At 43.4% G+C, this 19,461-nt stretch overlaps 1 protein-coding gene across 1 annotated transcript in view; it reads right to left on the reverse strand.

Moving 5' to 3' along the window:
- The window catches only part of MAP3K21 (mitogen-activated protein kinase kinase kinase 21), a 57,776-nt gene extending 38,661 nt beyond the window's left edge, over nucleotides 1-19,115 (reverse strand). The window contains exon 1 of the mRNA XM_052640411.1: nucleotides 18,296-19,115. Within this exon, the coding sequence (XP_052496371.1) occupies nucleotides 18,296-19,115 (820 nt within the window). The remainder of the gene's footprint in view (nucleotides 1-18,295) is intronic.
- Nucleotides 19,116-19,461: the final 346 nt, after the last annotated feature.

The following is a 19,461-nucleotide window of genomic DNA, read 5'->3' on the forward strand; positions in this document are numbered from 1 at the left end:
TCATAGCCTTTAGTGGGTCATTTGTGCCTGAAGTTACAAGTTTAAAAAAATCCAGACACAATACAGCTTAGCATCTTTATGAGAAAGCAAATGATTTCTAAGGGCAACATTTAACTGAGATATCACAGGGAGAATCAGAAGTCTCTGAAAGTTTATGTGACAGGAAAATAATACATGGTTTTCTTCCAAGAAGTTATGTCCTAATCTAAAAATGTAGTGTTTTCTACTGAATGTATTAGAGCATTGCAAGTAGACGGCATATTATCATAAATCATTATTATCAAAGATTATCTTAAGTTTGCCAAATGCGAATAGACATGTTAACCCATTAAGTTATTTTATGAAGTTCGATTGCTTTACCAGAGATCAGAATACAGCAAGAAGTAAAAATTTCTAAGAAACATTATACAGATGCTGGTTTCCCCAGTCCCCTGACAAAATGCAGAGTGTACAAGAGCAGCTTTCAGGAGCTGAGCTGAGGTCAGGGCTGCCCTGAGCTCTCACGTGTGTGTGTGCATGCTAAGTCCTTTCCATCGTGTCCCTTTGCCACACTCAGGTAGCAGAAGCTAAAACAACCCTGCTTCCCATCACTGCCCACCTGTACCCACTCGCCCCGCCCCTCCCAGAGCCTTAGGTTCCTCTCTCCCCTGGTAGATTTCTCTGCCTATAACCAAGCAGAAATGTCCCACTGTTTTCCATGAGGCTCTGATGCAGCTGCGTATCCATGCTACTCCTTCCCATTTGCTACAAAACGGATGGTTTAAACCTACTGTGTTTTCTAACTTACCTCCTTGCTCCTTCCTTAAAACCCTCCTTCTAGCCTGCAGCTCAGTTATGCCAGTTCAACCTAATGCCCCACAGCCGTGAAATTAAAAGACACTTGCTCCTTGGAAGAAAAGCTCTGACCAAACTAGACAGCATATTAAAATGCAGAGATATTACTTTGCCAACAAAGTTCCATCTAGTCAAGGCTATGGTTTTTCCAGTAGTCATGTATGGATGTGAGAGCTGGACTATAAAGAAAGCTGAGCACCGAAGAATTGATGCTTTTGAACTGTGGTGTTGGAGAAGACTCTTAAGAGTCCCTTGAGCTGCAAGGAGATCCAACCAGTCCATCCTAAAGGAAATCAGTCCTGAATATTCATTGGAAGGACTGATACTGAAGCAGAAACTCCAATAGTTTGGCCATCTGATGCAAAGAATAGACTCATTGGTAAAGACCCTGATGTTGGGAAAGACTGAAGATGGGAGAAGAAGAGGGCAACAGAGGATGAGATGGTTGGATGGCATCACTGACTCAATGGATATGAGTTTGAGTAAATTCTGGGAGTTGGTGATGGACAGAGAGGCCTGGCGTGCTGCAGTCCATGGGGTCACAAAGAGTGGGACATGACTGAGTGACTGAACTGAGCTGAATGCCCCGCAGGTGCCCCTCCCCCACTACCCTGCCACCATCTTATGCTGAATTACAGTCCTTCTCTCTGGACCAGATGTTGGCCCTCTCCTCTGTCACCCACACACCACCCCAAGCAGATTCATCTTCCTACAGCTCTGTGGCATCCTTTCATCTTTTTAAGCCTCTCACGAATAAACTACCAATACATGTCACAATAGCGATGACTCTAAAAACCACTACACTAAGAGAAGGAAACCCCACATGAAGGGTTTCATACAGTGATTCTGTGTGACATCCTGGAAGAGGGACAGAAATCAGACCAGCAGCTTCGGAGGCTGAAGGGAAAGGTCTGAGGGCAGCGCTCCATGGGAGAGTTTCTCCAAGGTATGCAAATTCTCTCTTTTGGTGGTGGTGGTGGTGGTTACAGGATTAAAAACTCTCACTGTTTGCAGATGACATGATCCTCTACATAGAAAACCCTAAAGACTCCACCAGAAAATTACTAGAGCTAATCAATGAATATAGTAAAGTTGCAGGACATAAAATCAACATACAGAAATCCCTTGCATTCCTATACACTAATAATGAGAAAATAGAGAAATTAAGGAAACAATTCCATTCACCATTGCAATGAAAAGAATAAAATACTTGGGAATATATCTACCTAAAGAAACAAAAGACCTATATATAGAAAACTATAAAACACTGGTGAAAGAAATCAAAGAGGACACTAATAGATGGAGAAATATACCATGTTCATGGATCAGAAGAATCAATATAGTGAAAATGAGTACACTACCCAAAGCAATCTATAGATTCAATGCAGTCTCTATCAAGCTACCAATGGTCTATTTCACAGAGCTAGAACAAATAATTTCACAAGTTGTATGGAAATACAAAAACCCTTGAATAGCCAAAGCAATCTTGAGAAAGAAGAATGGAACTGGAGGAATCAACCTGCCTGACTTCAGGCTATACTACAAAGCTACAGTCATCAAGACAGTATGGGACTGTCACAAAGACAGAAATATAGATCAATGGAACGAAATAGAAAGCCCAGAGATAAACCCACACACCTATGGACACCTTATCTTTGACAAAGGAGGCAAGAATATACAATGGAGAAAAGACAATCTCTTTAACAAGTAGTGCTGGGGAAACTGGTCAACCACTTGTAAAAGAATGAAACTAGAACACTTTCTAATACCATACACAAAAACAAACTCAAAATGGATTAAAGATCTAAATGTAAGACCAGAAACTATGAAACTCCTAGAGGAGAACATAGGCAAAACACCCTCCGACATAAATCACAGCAGGATCCTCTATGACCCACCTCCCAGAATATTGGAAATAAAAGCAAAAATAAACAAATGGGATCTAATTAAAATTAAAAGCTTCTGCACAACAAAGGAAACTATAAGCAAGGTGAAAAGACAGCCTTCTGAATGGGAGAAAATAATAGCAAATGAAGCAACTGACAAACAACTAATCTCAAGAATATAAAAGCAACTCCTGCAGCTCAATTCCAGAAAAATGAACGACCCAATCAAAACATGGGCCAAAGAACTAAACAGACAATTCTGCAAAGAAGACATACAGATGGCTAACAAACACATGAAAAGATGCTCAACATTACTCATTATCAGAGAAATGAAAATCAAAACCACAATGAGGTACCATTTCACGCCAGTCAGAATGGCTGCTATCCAAAAGTCTACAAGCAATAAATGCTGGAGAGGGTGTGGAGAAAAGGGAACACTCTTACACTGTTGGTGGGAATGCAAACTAGTACAGCCACTATGGAGAACAGTGTGGAGATTCCTTAAAAAACTGCAAATAGAACTGCCTTATGACCCAGCAATCCCACTGCTGGGCATACACACAGAGGAAACCAGAATTGAAAGAGACACGTGTAGCCCAATGTTCATCGCAGCACTGTTTATAATAGCCAGGACATGGAAGCAACCTAGATGTCCATCAGCAGATGGATGGATAAGAAAGCTGTGGTACATATACACAATGGAGTATTACTCAGCCATTAAAAAGAAAACATTTGAATCAATTCTAATGAGGTGGATGAAACTGGAGCCTATTATACAGAGTGAAGTAAGCCATAAAGAAAAACACCAATACAGTATACTAACGCATATATATGGAATTTAGAAAGATGGTAACAATAACCATGTATGCGAGACAGCGAAAGAGACACAGATGTATAGAACAGTCTTTTGGATTCTGTGGGAGAGGGAGAGGGTGGGATGATTTGGGAGAATGGCATTGAAACATGTATATTATCATATATGAAACAAATCAGCAGTCCAGGTTCGATGCATGATACTGGATGCGTGGGGCTGGTGCACTGGGATGACCCAGAGGGATGGTATGGGGAGGGAGGTGGGAGGGGGGTTCAGGACGGGGAACATGTGTATACCTGTGGCGGATTCATGTTGATGTATGCAAAACCAATACAATATTGTAAAGTAATTAACCTCCAATTAAAATAAATAAATTTATATTAAAAATAAAAGAGGAAAAAAAGCCCTGTGTTGGCAATAATATGGAGAAATTAGAACCCACATACAGTGCTGGTGGGAATGTAAAATGTGTCACTGCCATGCAAAACAATTTGGTAGTTTCTTAAAAGTTAAACATAGAATAATGGAATTATCATATGACCTAGCAATTCCACTCCTAGGTAGGTGCATACCCCAGAGAAATAAAAACAAGTGTTCAAACAAAAACTTGTACATGAAAAAAAAAAAAAAAACTCATCAAAGTGAACCCTCAGAGGGTGAGTTTTACTCTATGTAAATTATATCTTAATAAGCCTGCATTTAAAAATATTCCATGAAACCTGGGAAATCACACCCCCTAGATTCACACAGCAAGCTACATTCAAACCATGCCCAGTTCCTCTATAGATAAGCTTCCTCTGCTCAAGCCAAGCTGGCTGCTCCTCCAGCCCAAACAGTATCTGCTCAGTGACATCTCCCAGATATCCTGGGTCAGGAACCATCACATCCCCCACACTCACGTGGCCTCTGTGTTTCTGTGACAGCTCTGCGAGGCATCAGGTACCACAGCATTTGCGTTTACTTGATGCCTCCACTACTGAGAGCTCTGAGATAGTAAGTGTGAAAGAGTGAGTGTGTGAGTGAGAGGGGGAGAGAGTGTGTGTGTGGTAGGGATGGCAGGAGAGGAGAAAGATGGTAAGAAACTTGTACACTCATGCTCACCCGCACGGAACCACTCTGCGTTGCCTGATTCAGCACAGGTGCATTGAGTTTACAGGTGAAATGAACAAACCGTGCCCATTCTTGTGTTTATCCCTTGCCCATGCCAATTCCCATCTAACAGAAATAATAAGAGTCCATAAGAGTCATTGGTAACTGTCAATATTCCCTATATTCCTTGTACTTTACAGGCATTATTTCATTTAATCCTCACAAAAATTGCAAGAGACAGGTCTTCATGATCAGAAGGTAATTAATACTGAAAAAGAATTGAGCAACACAGTGAATCCAATCAAACAGCAATCCAAATTTCAGAGTTAATAGAGAGTATGTCTGTGTGTGTGCAGGGGTAATTATTATTCAGGTTTCACCTTGAAAAATAACATGAAAAAAGTCTATTTTAATCTTTTTGCCAGTTTTTCTAAATGTCCTATGGACATCTAAAAGCAACATATGAGATACAAAATTTTAAATATATTTGTGCAGGATACAAGATTAATATAAATTAAATATATTAATCTATTATATTTAAATTATTAATGACATCATTCAAGATGCTCCTATTCTTATTTTTTCTGCACTTGATAAAATATTCTCAGAGAAATGTTAATATGTCTCACTATGATTATGTATTTTGTTCTTTTTCCTTATATTTCTTCTGATTTTTGTTTTATGTATCTTTCTTTGTTATTAAATGTCTAATGATTTATGATGTCTATCTTCTTTGTAAACTGTACCTTTTATCATTAAAAATATTCATCTTTGTTTCATTTTAAAATGAATAAATTTAACTGATTTTTTTTTTTGAAAAGCCTTTTACTCTTTAACAACATCTTTGTCACTGCTTAAACCAGGCACTAACTCTTTAAAGGAACAAAATGAACAAGCATGGGAGATTTCTTAGAATAAATTATCCAAACAAAACTGGAAAGAAGCATAAGACATTCTTCATGTTTGATCTGTGGAAAAGGGGAAGCACTTTCCCAAACGTTATAGGAATAATCAGCGTTGACTGAGCACATTCTGTCCGGTACACTTAACCGGTATTTTAATCAGATAACCCCCACCACAGTGCTATGTGAATATTATTTATCACCTGTACTTGATAGATAAGGAAACTGAGACACAGAGATGCTGAGTAATCCGTCCAAGGTCACGTAGCTAAGGAGCAATGCCATTCAAGCCGTCTGACCCCTGTGTCCACGGTCCTAACTACAGCCTGCATTACTCAGTTGACAGCTGTTATAAATTCTTACAAGTGCTTTCTTGATCCGTTGGAAATCTCCTTGTATTCAGGAGCCTGTTGTCCTCCTTTCTGATTTCCTGCCATTGGATAATTATCACATGATCTAAGCAGCAGCCCTGCGGCATCACGACAGAAGCATGCGTGCCCGGGCAGACTGATCAGTTTGGACTCTGTGCTTCTGATTCCTGTCTGTCACGGGAATTATGACAGTGCAGGCAGGAAGAAAGGAAGACACATTCAGTGCTCAGAACGGTGTCTGAAACACAACAAGCGTTTCGTAAGGATTACACATACATATACCCACATACACCCTTTATCAACGGATTTGAAAGCGTTTTTAGCAAATCTTCAAAATCACTTTCATGGAAGTCAGGAAATCCTATCCTTTTGCAAGGCTTGAAATTTCACTTTGTAATGGATTCACATTGGTGTCATCAATTTAGGCAGTCACGGAAGTCACAGAGTTAATGCAACATGAGCTAGCTGAAGGGGGACTGATTATATAAGTTGCCAAATCTGAATAAATACTGTTGTGCTGTAAAGTTCCTTCCCCTAGAACTTCTAACTAATATGCAGAGAGTAAGGACCCCCTTCTATCCCCCCAACATCACCTAAGGCAGTACCTCACACACCAAACACTGAACAGTTTTTATTAATGACAATTATTAATATCACCAGTCATAATAAGGATATTTGCTGCTGCTGCTGCTGCTGCTAAGTCGCTTCAGTCGTGTCCGACTCTGTGCGACCCCATAGACGGAAGCCCACAAGGTTCCCCTGTCCCTGGGATTCTCCAGGCAAGAACACTGGCATGGGTTGCCATTTCCTTCTTCAATGCATGAAAGTGAACCGTGAAAGTGAAGTCGCTCAGTTGTGTCCAACTCTTTGCGACCCCATGGACTGCAGCCTACCAGGCTCCTCCGTCAATGGAATTTTCCAGGCAAGAGTACAGGAGTGGAGTGCCATTGCCTTCTCTAGGATATTGTCTACCACTAACTATCCTCTTCTATGTAGAGTTGTCTCCATTTCATATCTCATTGGACCTTCATGCCATTCTGTGACAGTCTGGAATTTACAGTTTCCAAGTCACAGTTAGAAATGTAACCTAGATCATATGGCTACTATACAGGGCCTGGCTTCAGATCCCATCTGAAGAGCATGCATCTAAGCAACCGGGCACAAAGTGGGCACACCAAATTCTGGGCCACAGAAACAGACAATTCTTGCCAGTCTTCCTTGTTACTAATAATGCTACCAGTTATTAGTATAACTGGTAGAATAATCAGAAATTTCACTTTGTTAATTTTTGAATTTTCCTTTCTTCTGTTTCAGGTTAATGTATATTTATTTCTCAGGGCTGATTCCTCATAAATATCAAGAAAAAAATCAATATCTGATCCTTTAAAACCCTGTATACTTGAACCACAGAAACAAAAAATAGAATAATTCTATTTTTAGAATAATAATCAGAATAATCAGAAATTTCACTTTGTTAATTTTTGAATTTTCCTTTCTTCCATGTCAACTTAAGGTATATTTATTTCTCAGTTCTGATTCCTCATAAATATCAAGAGAAAATCAATATCTGATCCTTTAAAACCCTGTATACTTGAACCACAGAAACAAAAAACAGATAATTAGCTACAGGGACTTCCCTGTGGCTCAAACGGTAAAGAATCTGCCTGCGATGTAGGAGACTGGGGTTTGATCCCTGGGTTGGGAAGTTCCTCTGGAGAAAGGGATGGCAATCCACTCCAGTATTCTTGCCTGGAGAATTCCATGCACAGAGAAACCTAGCGGGCTATAGTCCGTGGGGTTGCAAAGAGTCGGACACGGCTGAGTGACCAACACACACACACAGCTACCTCATCAGCTGTATGATGTTTCTCCCCTCACAATACACACTGATTTCACTTTTAAACGATGATATTCTTACACCATTTAAGACTCTACATTAATGGTCAAGTTGGCTCACAGTTCTATATAACTGTTTTCCAAGACACTTTCACGTATTTTATCTCTTCCTTCTGATAAACATCCAAACAGGAAGGCATGAGGAAGCCTTGATTAAAATGGGCCTAATAACCAATCCACATCCTCAGGCCCCAGGTAATGCCTGGCAGCCCTTGAGACGCAAAAAACCTCAGAAAGGCAACTGTAAAATAAAGGCAGAACTACCAGTGAGAAGTAAACACTCAGTATTTAGAGAGGATTGCATTTCTAAAGCAATGCCACAGCAGAATGCACTATTAGCCGCCACTGCATTGGCAGCTTTGAAACACCTGCCCCCACCTGGAGCCCAAGGTTTCCACAGAAGCTTTGAACTATCAGAAAACAAGTTAAAATAACACTCTGAATGTCAAACGTTTAGAGTTCCATGAAAGGCCCATTGTTCTGGATTCTATTTCAGAGGTGTTCAGCAGAATTCTTCAAATTCCTTATCTTTTGGGCAAAATGACCGAAACCAAAAATAGCCAGTGTCCCAACAGGTAACGTGACTGGGCGCCTGGCCAGGTTTCAGCGGAGGACAGGCTGGCGGTGCTTCTGCGTCCTGCCCACTACCAGGAAGAGGACCCCAAGGAACAACTGTGCATGAAGCGGGCACATCAACTTCTGGGCCACAGAAAGTAGTCAATTCTTGCTAGCAACCCAGTGATGAATGTTTGAGCCCCTTTTTGTGCGACTTCAGTAAAGATTTTTGACCCCTGTTAGCCCCATTCTTGAACAATCAGCCTTTACAACCTGTGTTTTGTCTACTTATTCAACCATGAGGCACTTGATTTTTTCCAGCTCCTTTGAAGTTTCACTTTGGTATTTTCCGAATCATAGTATATAATGTACATATTCCTTAAAGCAATTACAATGTATCCATTCTATTTCCTCACCATTTATGGGAGTGCCAGTCCAAATTCCATTTGAGTCAAATAGGTTCATTTCAATTAACCTTTAACTAGGACTATGTTATATATAAAAAAAAGTCTGTTAGAAATCAATTGAGGAAAGCACCAATGTGAAAGAATATATTAGCAAAACACCACCTCTCAGCCTAAGACAGTAATGTTACTCTGTGAATTTCAATTCTGGAAACAATCAGCCATTCATTTCCAGGGAAAAAATGATAACTTACTCATGTTTCTTCCATCTATTCCCACACCTGTAGCACTTATTCACTCACCAGTCTCTGGAGGCCTTCATCTTGGTCTTCAAGTCCCTTCTCAATCTCATCTCCACGTCTTTTCAGCTCTTCCTGGACTTTCCAAAAGGAATCCTAAACCCTAAAATTGCTGCACATTAAAGGCCACTTCTTTTTTTTTTTTTTAGCCTTTAGATTTATTTATTTTTACATTTTCATTACAAATTTTTTTTAATTTTATTTTTTTACTTTACAATACTGTATTGGTTTTGCCATACATTGACATGAATCCACCACAGGTGTATTCCCAACCTTGAACCCCCCTCCCACCACCCTCCTCCCCATATCATCTTTCTGGGTCATCCCAGTGCACCAGCCCCAAGCATCCTGTATCCTGTATCAAACCTAGACTAGCGATTCGTTTCTTACATGATAGTATACATGTTTCAATGCCATTCTCCCAAATCATCCCACCCTCTCCCTCTCCCACAGAGTCCAAAAGTAAAGGCCACTTCTAAAAAACATGACATTACATTAGCGTCTCCTTGCTCCCAGTGCCAGCTGTGTGGACCACCTCCCCCTTGCACCCTCCACAAAACCACACCTGGCCTCCACTTCCCATGGAGGCAGCCCAGCTCCAGCCCTGGATTCTCGCTGCAGCACCTACTGTGAGATGGCCTTCAGGTCCACCGGCCTTTGGAATCTCAATTTCCCCTTCTAGTAAAAAACCAAAAAACCAAAAACGAATAGCTTTGCCAGTCTCTGCCTGCTCCCATATCATACGAGCCTGTAAATACCATGTCCCCCTGGGTGCCTTCCCTCAGGACTTCTCTAGATGTTCTCTGCATTTCTAAGGCACTTAAGCTGTGCCACTCCCCTTACACGTAAACACACTGTCTTATCTCATTTGTTGGTCTCATCTCTAATTAAATTATAAGCACCTGGAGGATAGAATGTGCACCTAACTCATTGTATTCATTTATTTCTACTGCACAGCAACTACCATTTTTATACATTCAATAAACAGTTGCTAAACGAATGACTACTATAAGGGGAAGAAGGAGCAGGAAGATGAACCTTTTCATGTTAAGCCAGCTGCTGAGTATGAAAAACCAGTGCACCTGTTCCTCCTAAAACAGCACAGACTGCTTTAGAAATAACGATAGCAAAGTAGTTATTTGGATACTGACCCACCAGCTGCAACTGACGCAGTTGATCGTTCCCCCCTGAACCCTGTTCTTCTCTGGCCCCCAAGTATCACAACACCCTCTCACGTTCATTCCTTTACCAGCTGCTCCTTTTTCTGGTTCCTCCCTCTCTGCAGGGCCTCTAATCCCTGGTGACCCCCAGGGCTCAGCCCTTGGACCTCTGGTCTTTCCTATCGGCACTCAGTCCCCAGATAATGTCAGCCACTCTCAGGCCTTTTCATGCCATGGACATGTTGCTGACTCCCAAGTGATCACTTCCACCCTAGTTCCTCATATGTTTTCAAAACTGTAGACCGTGTGACCCGCTGCAACGTCACTCAGAGCCAGGCCTTGGTTCCAAAACTTTCCAGGGGCCATGCCCTCTCTCCTGGGTGCCCTATGATTCCCTTCCACGCTTCTCCTGTCACAGCAGGCTCCTGCTCTGGGGAGTGATTTCTGTTCTTCAACCAGAGTTTGTTTCTCCAGGTGATCTGCCTTTCCACTTCTTCAGGTTTTGCTTCCTTTTCTGGAAGGCCTTTCTTAACCACACGCTAATCCTGAACTGCTCACTCTAAGGTTTTAACCTTCCTTTTCGACTTTTAGTTTTTCTACTAAGCAATTGGGCTTCTCAGGTGGCATTAATGGTAAAGAACCCATCTGCCAATGCAAGGAGACTGAGAAACGTTGGCTTCGATCCCTGGGTCGGGAAGATCCCCTGGAGGAGGGCATGGCCACCCGCTCTGGTATACTTGCCTGGAGAATCTCATGGACAGAGGAACCTGGAGGGCTAGAGTCCATAGGGTTGCAAAGACTGAAGTGACTTGGCGCTCATGCACTAAGCAATTAGCACCCTCCACCATACTATGTCTTTCACCATTTACCCTCTAATGTCCACACTGCCCACTGGCGTGTAAATTCCACAGGGGGAAGAACTTGTTCTCTACTTTGCTCACCACTGACTATCCAGAGCCTGAAGCATCCCTGGCATGCAGTGCACAGTCACTAAATGACTGTGTTGTGATGAGTGAGTCAGCCCACTATATACAAGGAGAGAGACCTCTGCAAGTTCCAGGCACATGATCAGCTAAATCAGAACTTCATATGGCCCTCAACACCATAGACACACACAATATTCAGTTTCAATGAGAAAACTTCTTACATTTCATTGTGTGTGAAACACACACATCACTCTTTCTGTTGGCTGAACATTTTCTGTATTTTATCAAGGTAGGGAACAAAGCAAACTCAAGAGGGAGGAATCCGCCACAATATTCTACATTAATATGTTAGTAAACAGAAAGTAATATAATTGATATTATTTGAGTCAATATTTGCAGACAACCTGAAACAAAGTAACTCTTAAAAGTCAATTAAGCCAGTAATAACTCAAACCTCCTATATGTAGTCAAGACACTCTCCCCAAATAGCATGTGATTTACTTTTTCAAAAAGCATAAAAAACGTCCCAGTAATGAATTCTGCTGCTGTGCTTAGTTGCTGTCGTGTCCGACTCTTTGTGACCCCATGGACTGTAGCCCACCAGGCTCCTCTATCCATGGGGATTCTCCGGGCAAGAATACTGGAGTGGGTTGCCAAGCCCTCCTTCAGGGGATCTTCCCAACCCTGGGATCAAACACAGGTCTCTCGCATTGCAGATAGATTCTTTACCGTCTGAACCACCAGGGAAGTCCAATGAACTCCGTAGTGAAACAGTTAAAACAGCAATTGAATACTTCATGCCTTCTCCCTGACCCTCAACTTATCAAGCCAAGTTACAAGCAGACTGGCCAAAGTGTGCAGATGGCAGCATTCCTACGGAACAAAGCGTGAGACTGTTTCCTTTACAGCTGGCTGGCCTGGATCAACAGAGCCAATTAAAGGATGAAGACTCTGACCCCCAACTAAAGTGAATAAACATATGATAACATGGCACTATATTCTGCAGAAATAATAATGTCCTCGGGTTATAAAGAATTGTGGAAAGCTTTTAGGTATCAATGAGTTCACACACAAGCAAGTTAGGCACTATTTAAAGCACTCAAAGTGTTTCTAAACACTTAGTATAGTCACCAGCTTATATTTAGATTGCATCTTACAGTTTATTAAGTACCTTGACATATACAGAAGTCAGGGAACTATATCCTATGGGCCAAACTGGAAGCTGAAAAGCTGCAACAGGAACTATACGGCCTGCAGAGCCAAACATATTTACTACCTGGACCTACAGGGGAAAGGGTGCTGACGCCAGGTGTGCACTGCTTCAGTGATCCTCACACGACCCTGTTCAGAAAGTTTGAGGCCATGAGCCCACTGACTGTGAGAAGTGGAGTCAGAGCTAACTAAATTCTTGCTGCTTTGGGGTCAGTTGTACAAATATAAGTTCTAGGCTCCAAAATAAAGCCATCACAGTTCTCCCAGCCTCCCCAGGAACCCTTCTTCTGCCCCCTAAAATTCCTTCATCAAGGTATTTCTACCTTGTGGGAGCCACTCAAGTACCACAGAGAGTTTGGGAAGTCACACTGAAATTCCAAGTTAAAATCATCAGCCTGACATAGTAAATCTGGTCATTATTTTCCAACTCTGGTGAGTGAGAGGGAGAAAGTGCCCTATATTAGCTCACTAAATAAATAGTGATTATAAAAATGAGGTTCTGATCATAGGTGATAAACAAATGTATGCCAAACTGATGTCTAAGTATTTTATTTTTTATTCCTGACCCACTAATAATAGTGGGTCTTGATAGATACAGTCATAAAGTAAGTTACTCTAAGCTTATACACTTTTCTTCGTATATATTTGTCTTACAGATCAGAGCACTTTCCTCCTCAAAACTGTCCATGGCTTGCTTTTGCCGTCAGACAGTCCACAACTCTTGGTATGGCATTCAAGGCCATGCTAACATCTGGCCACAAGCTAAACACCAGTCTCCTTCTCAACAAAAGCCACTGTCTACTTTTCCTTCTAGCACACCTGACTCCTAACTGTTCACTAAAAAAGCCATCTGCTTTCATGTAGAATGTACCCAATTGCCTACGAAGGGTTTAAAAACAAACACTAGATTTTTCCCCTACAGGTTCCTGTTCATCTCCAAGAGAGGAATTCAGTAGACAGTATCAGAAATCAAGGCTGTCAGGCTCAGTGAGGTCATATAACTTGCCCAAGGTCACACAGCTTGTAGATGATAACACCAATATTCAAACCCAAGTCTGACCTCAAAGCCAAGGCTCCTTTTGGTACTGCAAGGTTCTAGAACAGTCCAAACCTCACATGCCAGTGTGGGAAAGCAGGACTTACAGACAGCCTTCTGAAATGATGGAGATCATCTCCTATCTTGGCTTTCCTTTGCCCACACTTTGATACACTTGACAATGACTACAAAACGATCTGAGATGTACATTATAATATGAGCATAATGTGAAAAGTTAAAGTCACTCAGTCATGTCTGACTCTTTGCGACCCCATGGACTGTACAGTCCATGGAATTCTCCAGGCCAGAATATTAGAGTAGGTTGCCATGCCTTCCTCCATGAGATCTTCCCAACCCAGAGATCAAACCCAGGTCTCCCACATTGCAGGCGGATTCTTTACCATCTGAGCCACCAGGGAAACCTATAAAATGATCATCAGCACGAAATTACTCACAACTGTTAAAAAAAAATCAGAAGTGGACTATTTATTTTCCAACAAGCAAGCATAAAAATGGAAGGGGAAGACATACCTGATCAAAATCAAGACCCATTTTGATTGCCATTCTTTCAAAGATATATCTTTAGTCAATTTTGTTTCAGAAGCAGACAGCTCTCTGTCACCACTGGGCTCTCTGAACTGATCTCCCTGAACCCCTAGAATAGGAAGAGGCCATGGCATGAAGCTGCATGTCTGGAGTAAAAGAACAGACGAGAGAAGGGAGAAGATGCACGTCTCTCAACTGATAATAGCATAATTAATAGCTCCTCCAAACCACTCTTATGAGCTTTTTAAGCACCTTATTTGGAGATCACGCTAGCTATAATTTTCTCAAATAGCTCCTTTATTTACACTGCACTAATGAGAAAAGCAAAAGAACAAAATTTAGACTCCTTTTGTAGTTTTAGTAAGAGCTCTAAATTGCATTTCATAATAAATATAACTATGTCTATTTATAGACTGTAGATGTCCTTGTAGATAATATATAATAATTATTCCCAGGAGGCTAAAAAAAAAAATCAGGATAAAAGATACCTAATCATTGAAAGAAAAAGTACACAAATAAGCAACTACAAGGTCTGTGGCTCAGTTTCTCATGCAACGTTTATTTTCTGCTTAAAAAAAAAAAAAGGTAGAACACAGTAAGCAACATTAGCAATAAAGGAACCATAAATTATGCTAGGCAATCTTCTTTCTATCCTGAACTATGTCAGAACAAACAAAACACTTAAGACTAAATTCTAATCATTCAAAGCCTCCTCAGCAATTCACATATTGTACTATTTTCTTTTCACTCCTTCCTGGTAACTTCCCTGAAAACCACTTCCATTGCTCAGCCAAACCAGTGCTTTCTCTGGCCTGGACAATTTCCCCAGTCTTCATTCAGGCCAATTCCTAGTCCACTCTTCAGAGTAATCTTATAGACACAGGCATTCGATCACGCTCCTCCTCTGCACAAAATGCCCCAAGGCTTTGGACTGATGGATGGTGCTCAGAGGGAAACCCCACATGGACCAGGGGCCTGCAAACCACCCCCAGCCCACATCTCTCTTCTACTCTCTGCTCCAGCCCTCCGGCCCACCTTCTTCCCAGTCATCCAACAATCCAGGCTCATGTCTACGTCATCTGCCCTTTGCCTGGACCTTTGCTTGACTCATTCCTCCTTCTCCAGGTCTCTGTGTCACTTCCTCGGAGTGGCTGCCCTGACCACCCCGTCTGATCAGCATCCTCACTCTCCACCCCTCATCATGCTTTCTTTTCTTGACAGCACTTACTGATATTTGCATGACTGCCATTTATCAGCAGTAGCAGCCATTTATCTTCCCTATGAGACTTAAGTTCGGTGCTGGGGGAACACTGTTTACCATCTGCTTTCGCACTGTATCCTGGGGGCTAGAACTCCCTGGTAGAGGGTAGGCCCTCAAACTCTGTTGAATAAATGAGTTCCAGCTCACAATGATTTTTCTCTTTTCTGAGTGCATATAAAACTGGTCCTTTTCACAGTAACCCAAGGTTGCCTTGGATTGCTCTCTAGTTGTGGTACACAGATTTAGCAAAGCATTTTCTATTTACTTTGGGAGTGACAGGGCCTAGCATATTTCAACAACATAAATGATGCTTAAAACTTGCTCATTTGGCTCAACTTTCAATCTTTTGTTGTCTCTTGAAAAAGGGACAAAATTGTTTGTACATCACAAGATTGGTTTTTATTTCAACAAACATTGTCTCAGAATGATATGACAGGACTTAAAAAAAAAAAAGACTGATGAGAAAAGAAAGAAAATATATCAAGAGCCATATCTTAGTTTGATAAATTTAAACATTTGTTTTAAGGCAATAATTTCTACTAGCTCGGGTCCAGGTAGTTGTATTCTGGCTCTCTGTTACAAGAGCAGACTAAAGAGTAACACTAAATTTCAATATTGATTTTTTAAAACCTTGTTTACATTATCATTAACTCACTACCACCATTAGCAAATAGCCAATAGAGTCAAACAAAACATACTGTAATAGAGTCTCTGCTGTACTGAAAGAAATCTCAACAAGGAGTTATGGCTTCATATATCACAAGAGGGTTCCAAGGGACCTGCATTAATTCACTGAATAAATAATACCAGAGCCAGAATAAGACAACGCGCTAGACCCTGCTCTGCACCTTTTAGGCCCTATTCAAAATGCTTATGTCATAGAAGTTAAAAACTGTAAAAGTGGTCATATCGTAACAAATATTTGGCTAGGCGAGTGACCTAGCCAATTAAGTTGTTTTAAAAGTGCGATAATTCCACTCTGCCTAACAATTACAGAAATTAAAATGCTCCAGGAAGTTTGGCAACTTACTCTGAGGGTGAAAAGTCTTTCAAAAACTAAATTGCAGCCTATAATCACCTTCAGATTACATAATATCTCCCCGAGACACAGTAAGCTACTTGTTCCACGGTACAAGTTTTTCTGGTGTCAATAAAAACTTTTTAACCATGTTATTATTCCAAGGTCATGCTGTTTCTTTTCACTATTTAATAGATTAGCACTTTAAATTTTTTAATTTATACACTGGAACATGGGTTAACCTGCCCTTCTGCGCTTTTACCACCACTGGCAGACATGCTCTGCCTTTGTGAATAGGTCGTATGGACCTTAAGCGTTATTAAAACCCAACCGAACAGCCTAAGCATAATGCAAAAGTAAGAGTTACAGACCCTTTAATTTCTGGGTCTAAGGATCAGTCCAACCCAAACTATTTGCTGGTGTTGGCGATTTGACATACAGCAACAGAGTAAGTTTGAAGGATGCCAGGTTCCATGTCTATCACAGAACTACAGCAACTTACAAGAACCAGAATGAGCAGGATGCTGCTGCCATCCTTAAAATACCTGGTTCTGCAGAAAACTCTCAGCAGACCAAGGCTTGTGGGCTCACTAGGGGTAGGGCTTCTGGGACACACAGGTCATGTTCTTTGGCAGCAGGTTAAACATTTCTTTCAGTAAAAGCATAGTTTAGGCAATAAGCTTGAATTGGTAACAAAGACTGGGTCAGGTGTTAAGCAGTTACAAAAATTAGTACATTTGAAATTGTGCTATGTCTTTACTGCAACACAGTCCAAAAGTAAGCAAATGGCCTCATGTGGCCTCTGTCAGGATTCTGAGGGTGCACACCACCCCTGCCACTTTTCTAGTCCATATTTTCTTAGAATTTGTTCCTGTCACTCAAGCAGCTGCAATCTCAATTGTAAGACGTGGGGGCCAACAGAAGTCATGAGATTTGAAAAAAAAGAAAAGAAAAAAATCCAGTGTTTATTTGTAGTTACCAACACTCATATTATTTACAGTTCTGAAACGCTACGTTAGTCATTTTCAGGTACATTGCTGTAGGATTTTGAATAGGAGAACAAGTCTGCATAAACACACCACAAACATATCCTTTCTTCCTGTCACTCTCCTGTCTTGCAGTGCAGCAGAAGGGCAATGTTTCCATTTGCCTCAGCTCCTGTCCTAGCAGGTTTTACAAGGTTGAAACGCATGCAGCTGTGGTAGGCCAATGCCAGTTCTGGCTGCATCCTTTAATCTCTCATGAGATTTCACCTGATTCTAAGACTGTGAAGAGATCTTCAATACCGAAGCTAATTCTAGTAGCTCTTTTATATGATGAAATTTAATAGGATTTGGGCTGAGTTCCCTTGTCGGTTCTTAATGGACATCTGTAAAACGCACTTTGATTTATAAACAAAGTGAATGATACAGGCCAGGTTTTCTGGATTTCAAGTACCTGTACAAGGACAATGAACTTGCTCTTAAATCAATCCAAATGTGCATGATGACACAAAATGGTGTTTCTGGTCTGGAGACAATTCCCTAACACCCAAGCCACTGAACCAATAATGAAATCATACTTCACGGGCAGAGACATCTGAATGAAAACACTTTGGAGACGTTAAAGGACACGAAGCCATATTGAAAGTGGGAGAGAAGAGACCTCAATACAGTGCTTGTAAGCTGAAGGAAAGGGCAGGTTGATGAAGGCCACTAGACAAGAGGGGGGCGTCAGGGGGCATGTGTTTTGAGAAAGGCCTCAGTTGGCAAAGTTCTATCCAAACGAACTACTTATTGTACCTTAAGGCCAAACAGCACCATGAGGTTTCCAGAAAGTCCAGATCTTTTACAACTGTGTGGTCTGCAAGCAAGTCTGATCTGAATTTAAAAAAAAAAAAAAAAAGGGCACCTAAAAGCAACAAAGCAAGGTGTGTCACCTGCTCCAACGCAAGTAACCAGGGTGCAAATGGACCTCTGAGCCCTGGAAAGTCTGCGCAGGAGGCTTTTAGGGAGTCCGGAGGTCGACTAGCCTATCCAGGTGGACTGCGACCGGCGCAGCTGAGTCTTCCTGTCCCCCATCCCTCCGCCCCACCGTCCCCACTCACTGTTGCTGGACTTGAGGTCCCGGTGAAGGATGGGCACCACCGCCTCCTCGTGCAGATAGAGCATGCCCCGCGCGATCTGCACGGCCCAGTTGACCAGCACGTGCGGGGGGATGCGGCGCGCGCGGCGCGGGGAGGGCGCGCGGGGGTCCGGGGTCGCATTGGCGGCGGCCAGCGCGCGGTTGAGCGCTCCGCCGCGGGCAAACTCAAGCACCAGGCAGAGGTGCGGCTGCCGCAGGCACACGCCGCGCAGCTCGATGATGTTGGGGTGCCGCAGCATGGAGAAGAGCCGGGCCTCCCGCCGAACGCTCTCGGCCGCCGCCGCCGCGTCCTGCTCCGGGTCGCAGCGCGCCGCCTTCACCGCCACCTCCTGGCCCTGCCAGGTGGCGCGGTACACCTGCCCGAAACCGCCGGCGCCGATGAGCTCCTTTAGTTCCAGCCGCTCGAAGTCGACGTGCACGGGCGAGCCGGGCCGCGGCGGCGGCGGTCTGGCGGGCTGCGGCGCGGGGTGGGCGGCCGGGCGGCACGGCGCCACGTAGTTGGCGGGGAAGATACCGAGGCGTCGCTGCACCTGGCCGGCCCACCAGCCCTCATCGCCCGACACGGCGGCGTCCTGGGACAGCACCTCCACCAGCTGGCCGCGGCGCAGGCTCAGCTCGTCCTCGCCGCGCGCCTCGTAGTCGTAGAGCGCGGCCCACAGCCCAGCTCCTGCCGAGGCCGAGCCGCCGGAGGAGGCGGACGAAGACGACGCGGAGCCGGTGGGGGCGCCCCGGGCCGGGGATCCCGGCCGGTCAGGCGCGCCCTCGGCGCCGGGCAAGGCCATGGTGGGCGGTGGCGAAGGGTGAGAACCGGGCGGCGGGCTCAGCCTCCCGGGCGGCCGGGGGCGCGCATCGTCCAGCGGGGTCACCGCCTGCGCCCAGAAAGGCAGGGAACGGGAGTCTGGGCTCAAGGACGGCGAGGGTTCACTGGCCCACTACCCGGAGGCCCCGTCTTCAGCCTCCGTTCCTCCTCTGCTGTCTCTGCTGCTGCGGCGGTCCCCGTGGCCGCCGGCCCTGCCTCGCCATGGTGGTGCGCTGGGCCTGCGGCCGGCCTGCGGCACGTTCGGCCTAGCAGCCGCCTGAGCCCACCCCCTCCCGGCCCGGCCCTCCCTACCCGGGTCCGTCCCGCCC

This window comes from Budorcas taxicolor, chromosome 5 (genome assembly GCF_023091745.1).
Source record: "Budorcas taxicolor isolate Tak-1 chromosome 5, Takin1.1, whole genome shotgun sequence".
NCBI lineage: Eukaryota > Metazoa > Chordata > Mammalia > Artiodactyla > Bovidae > Budorcas > Budorcas taxicolor.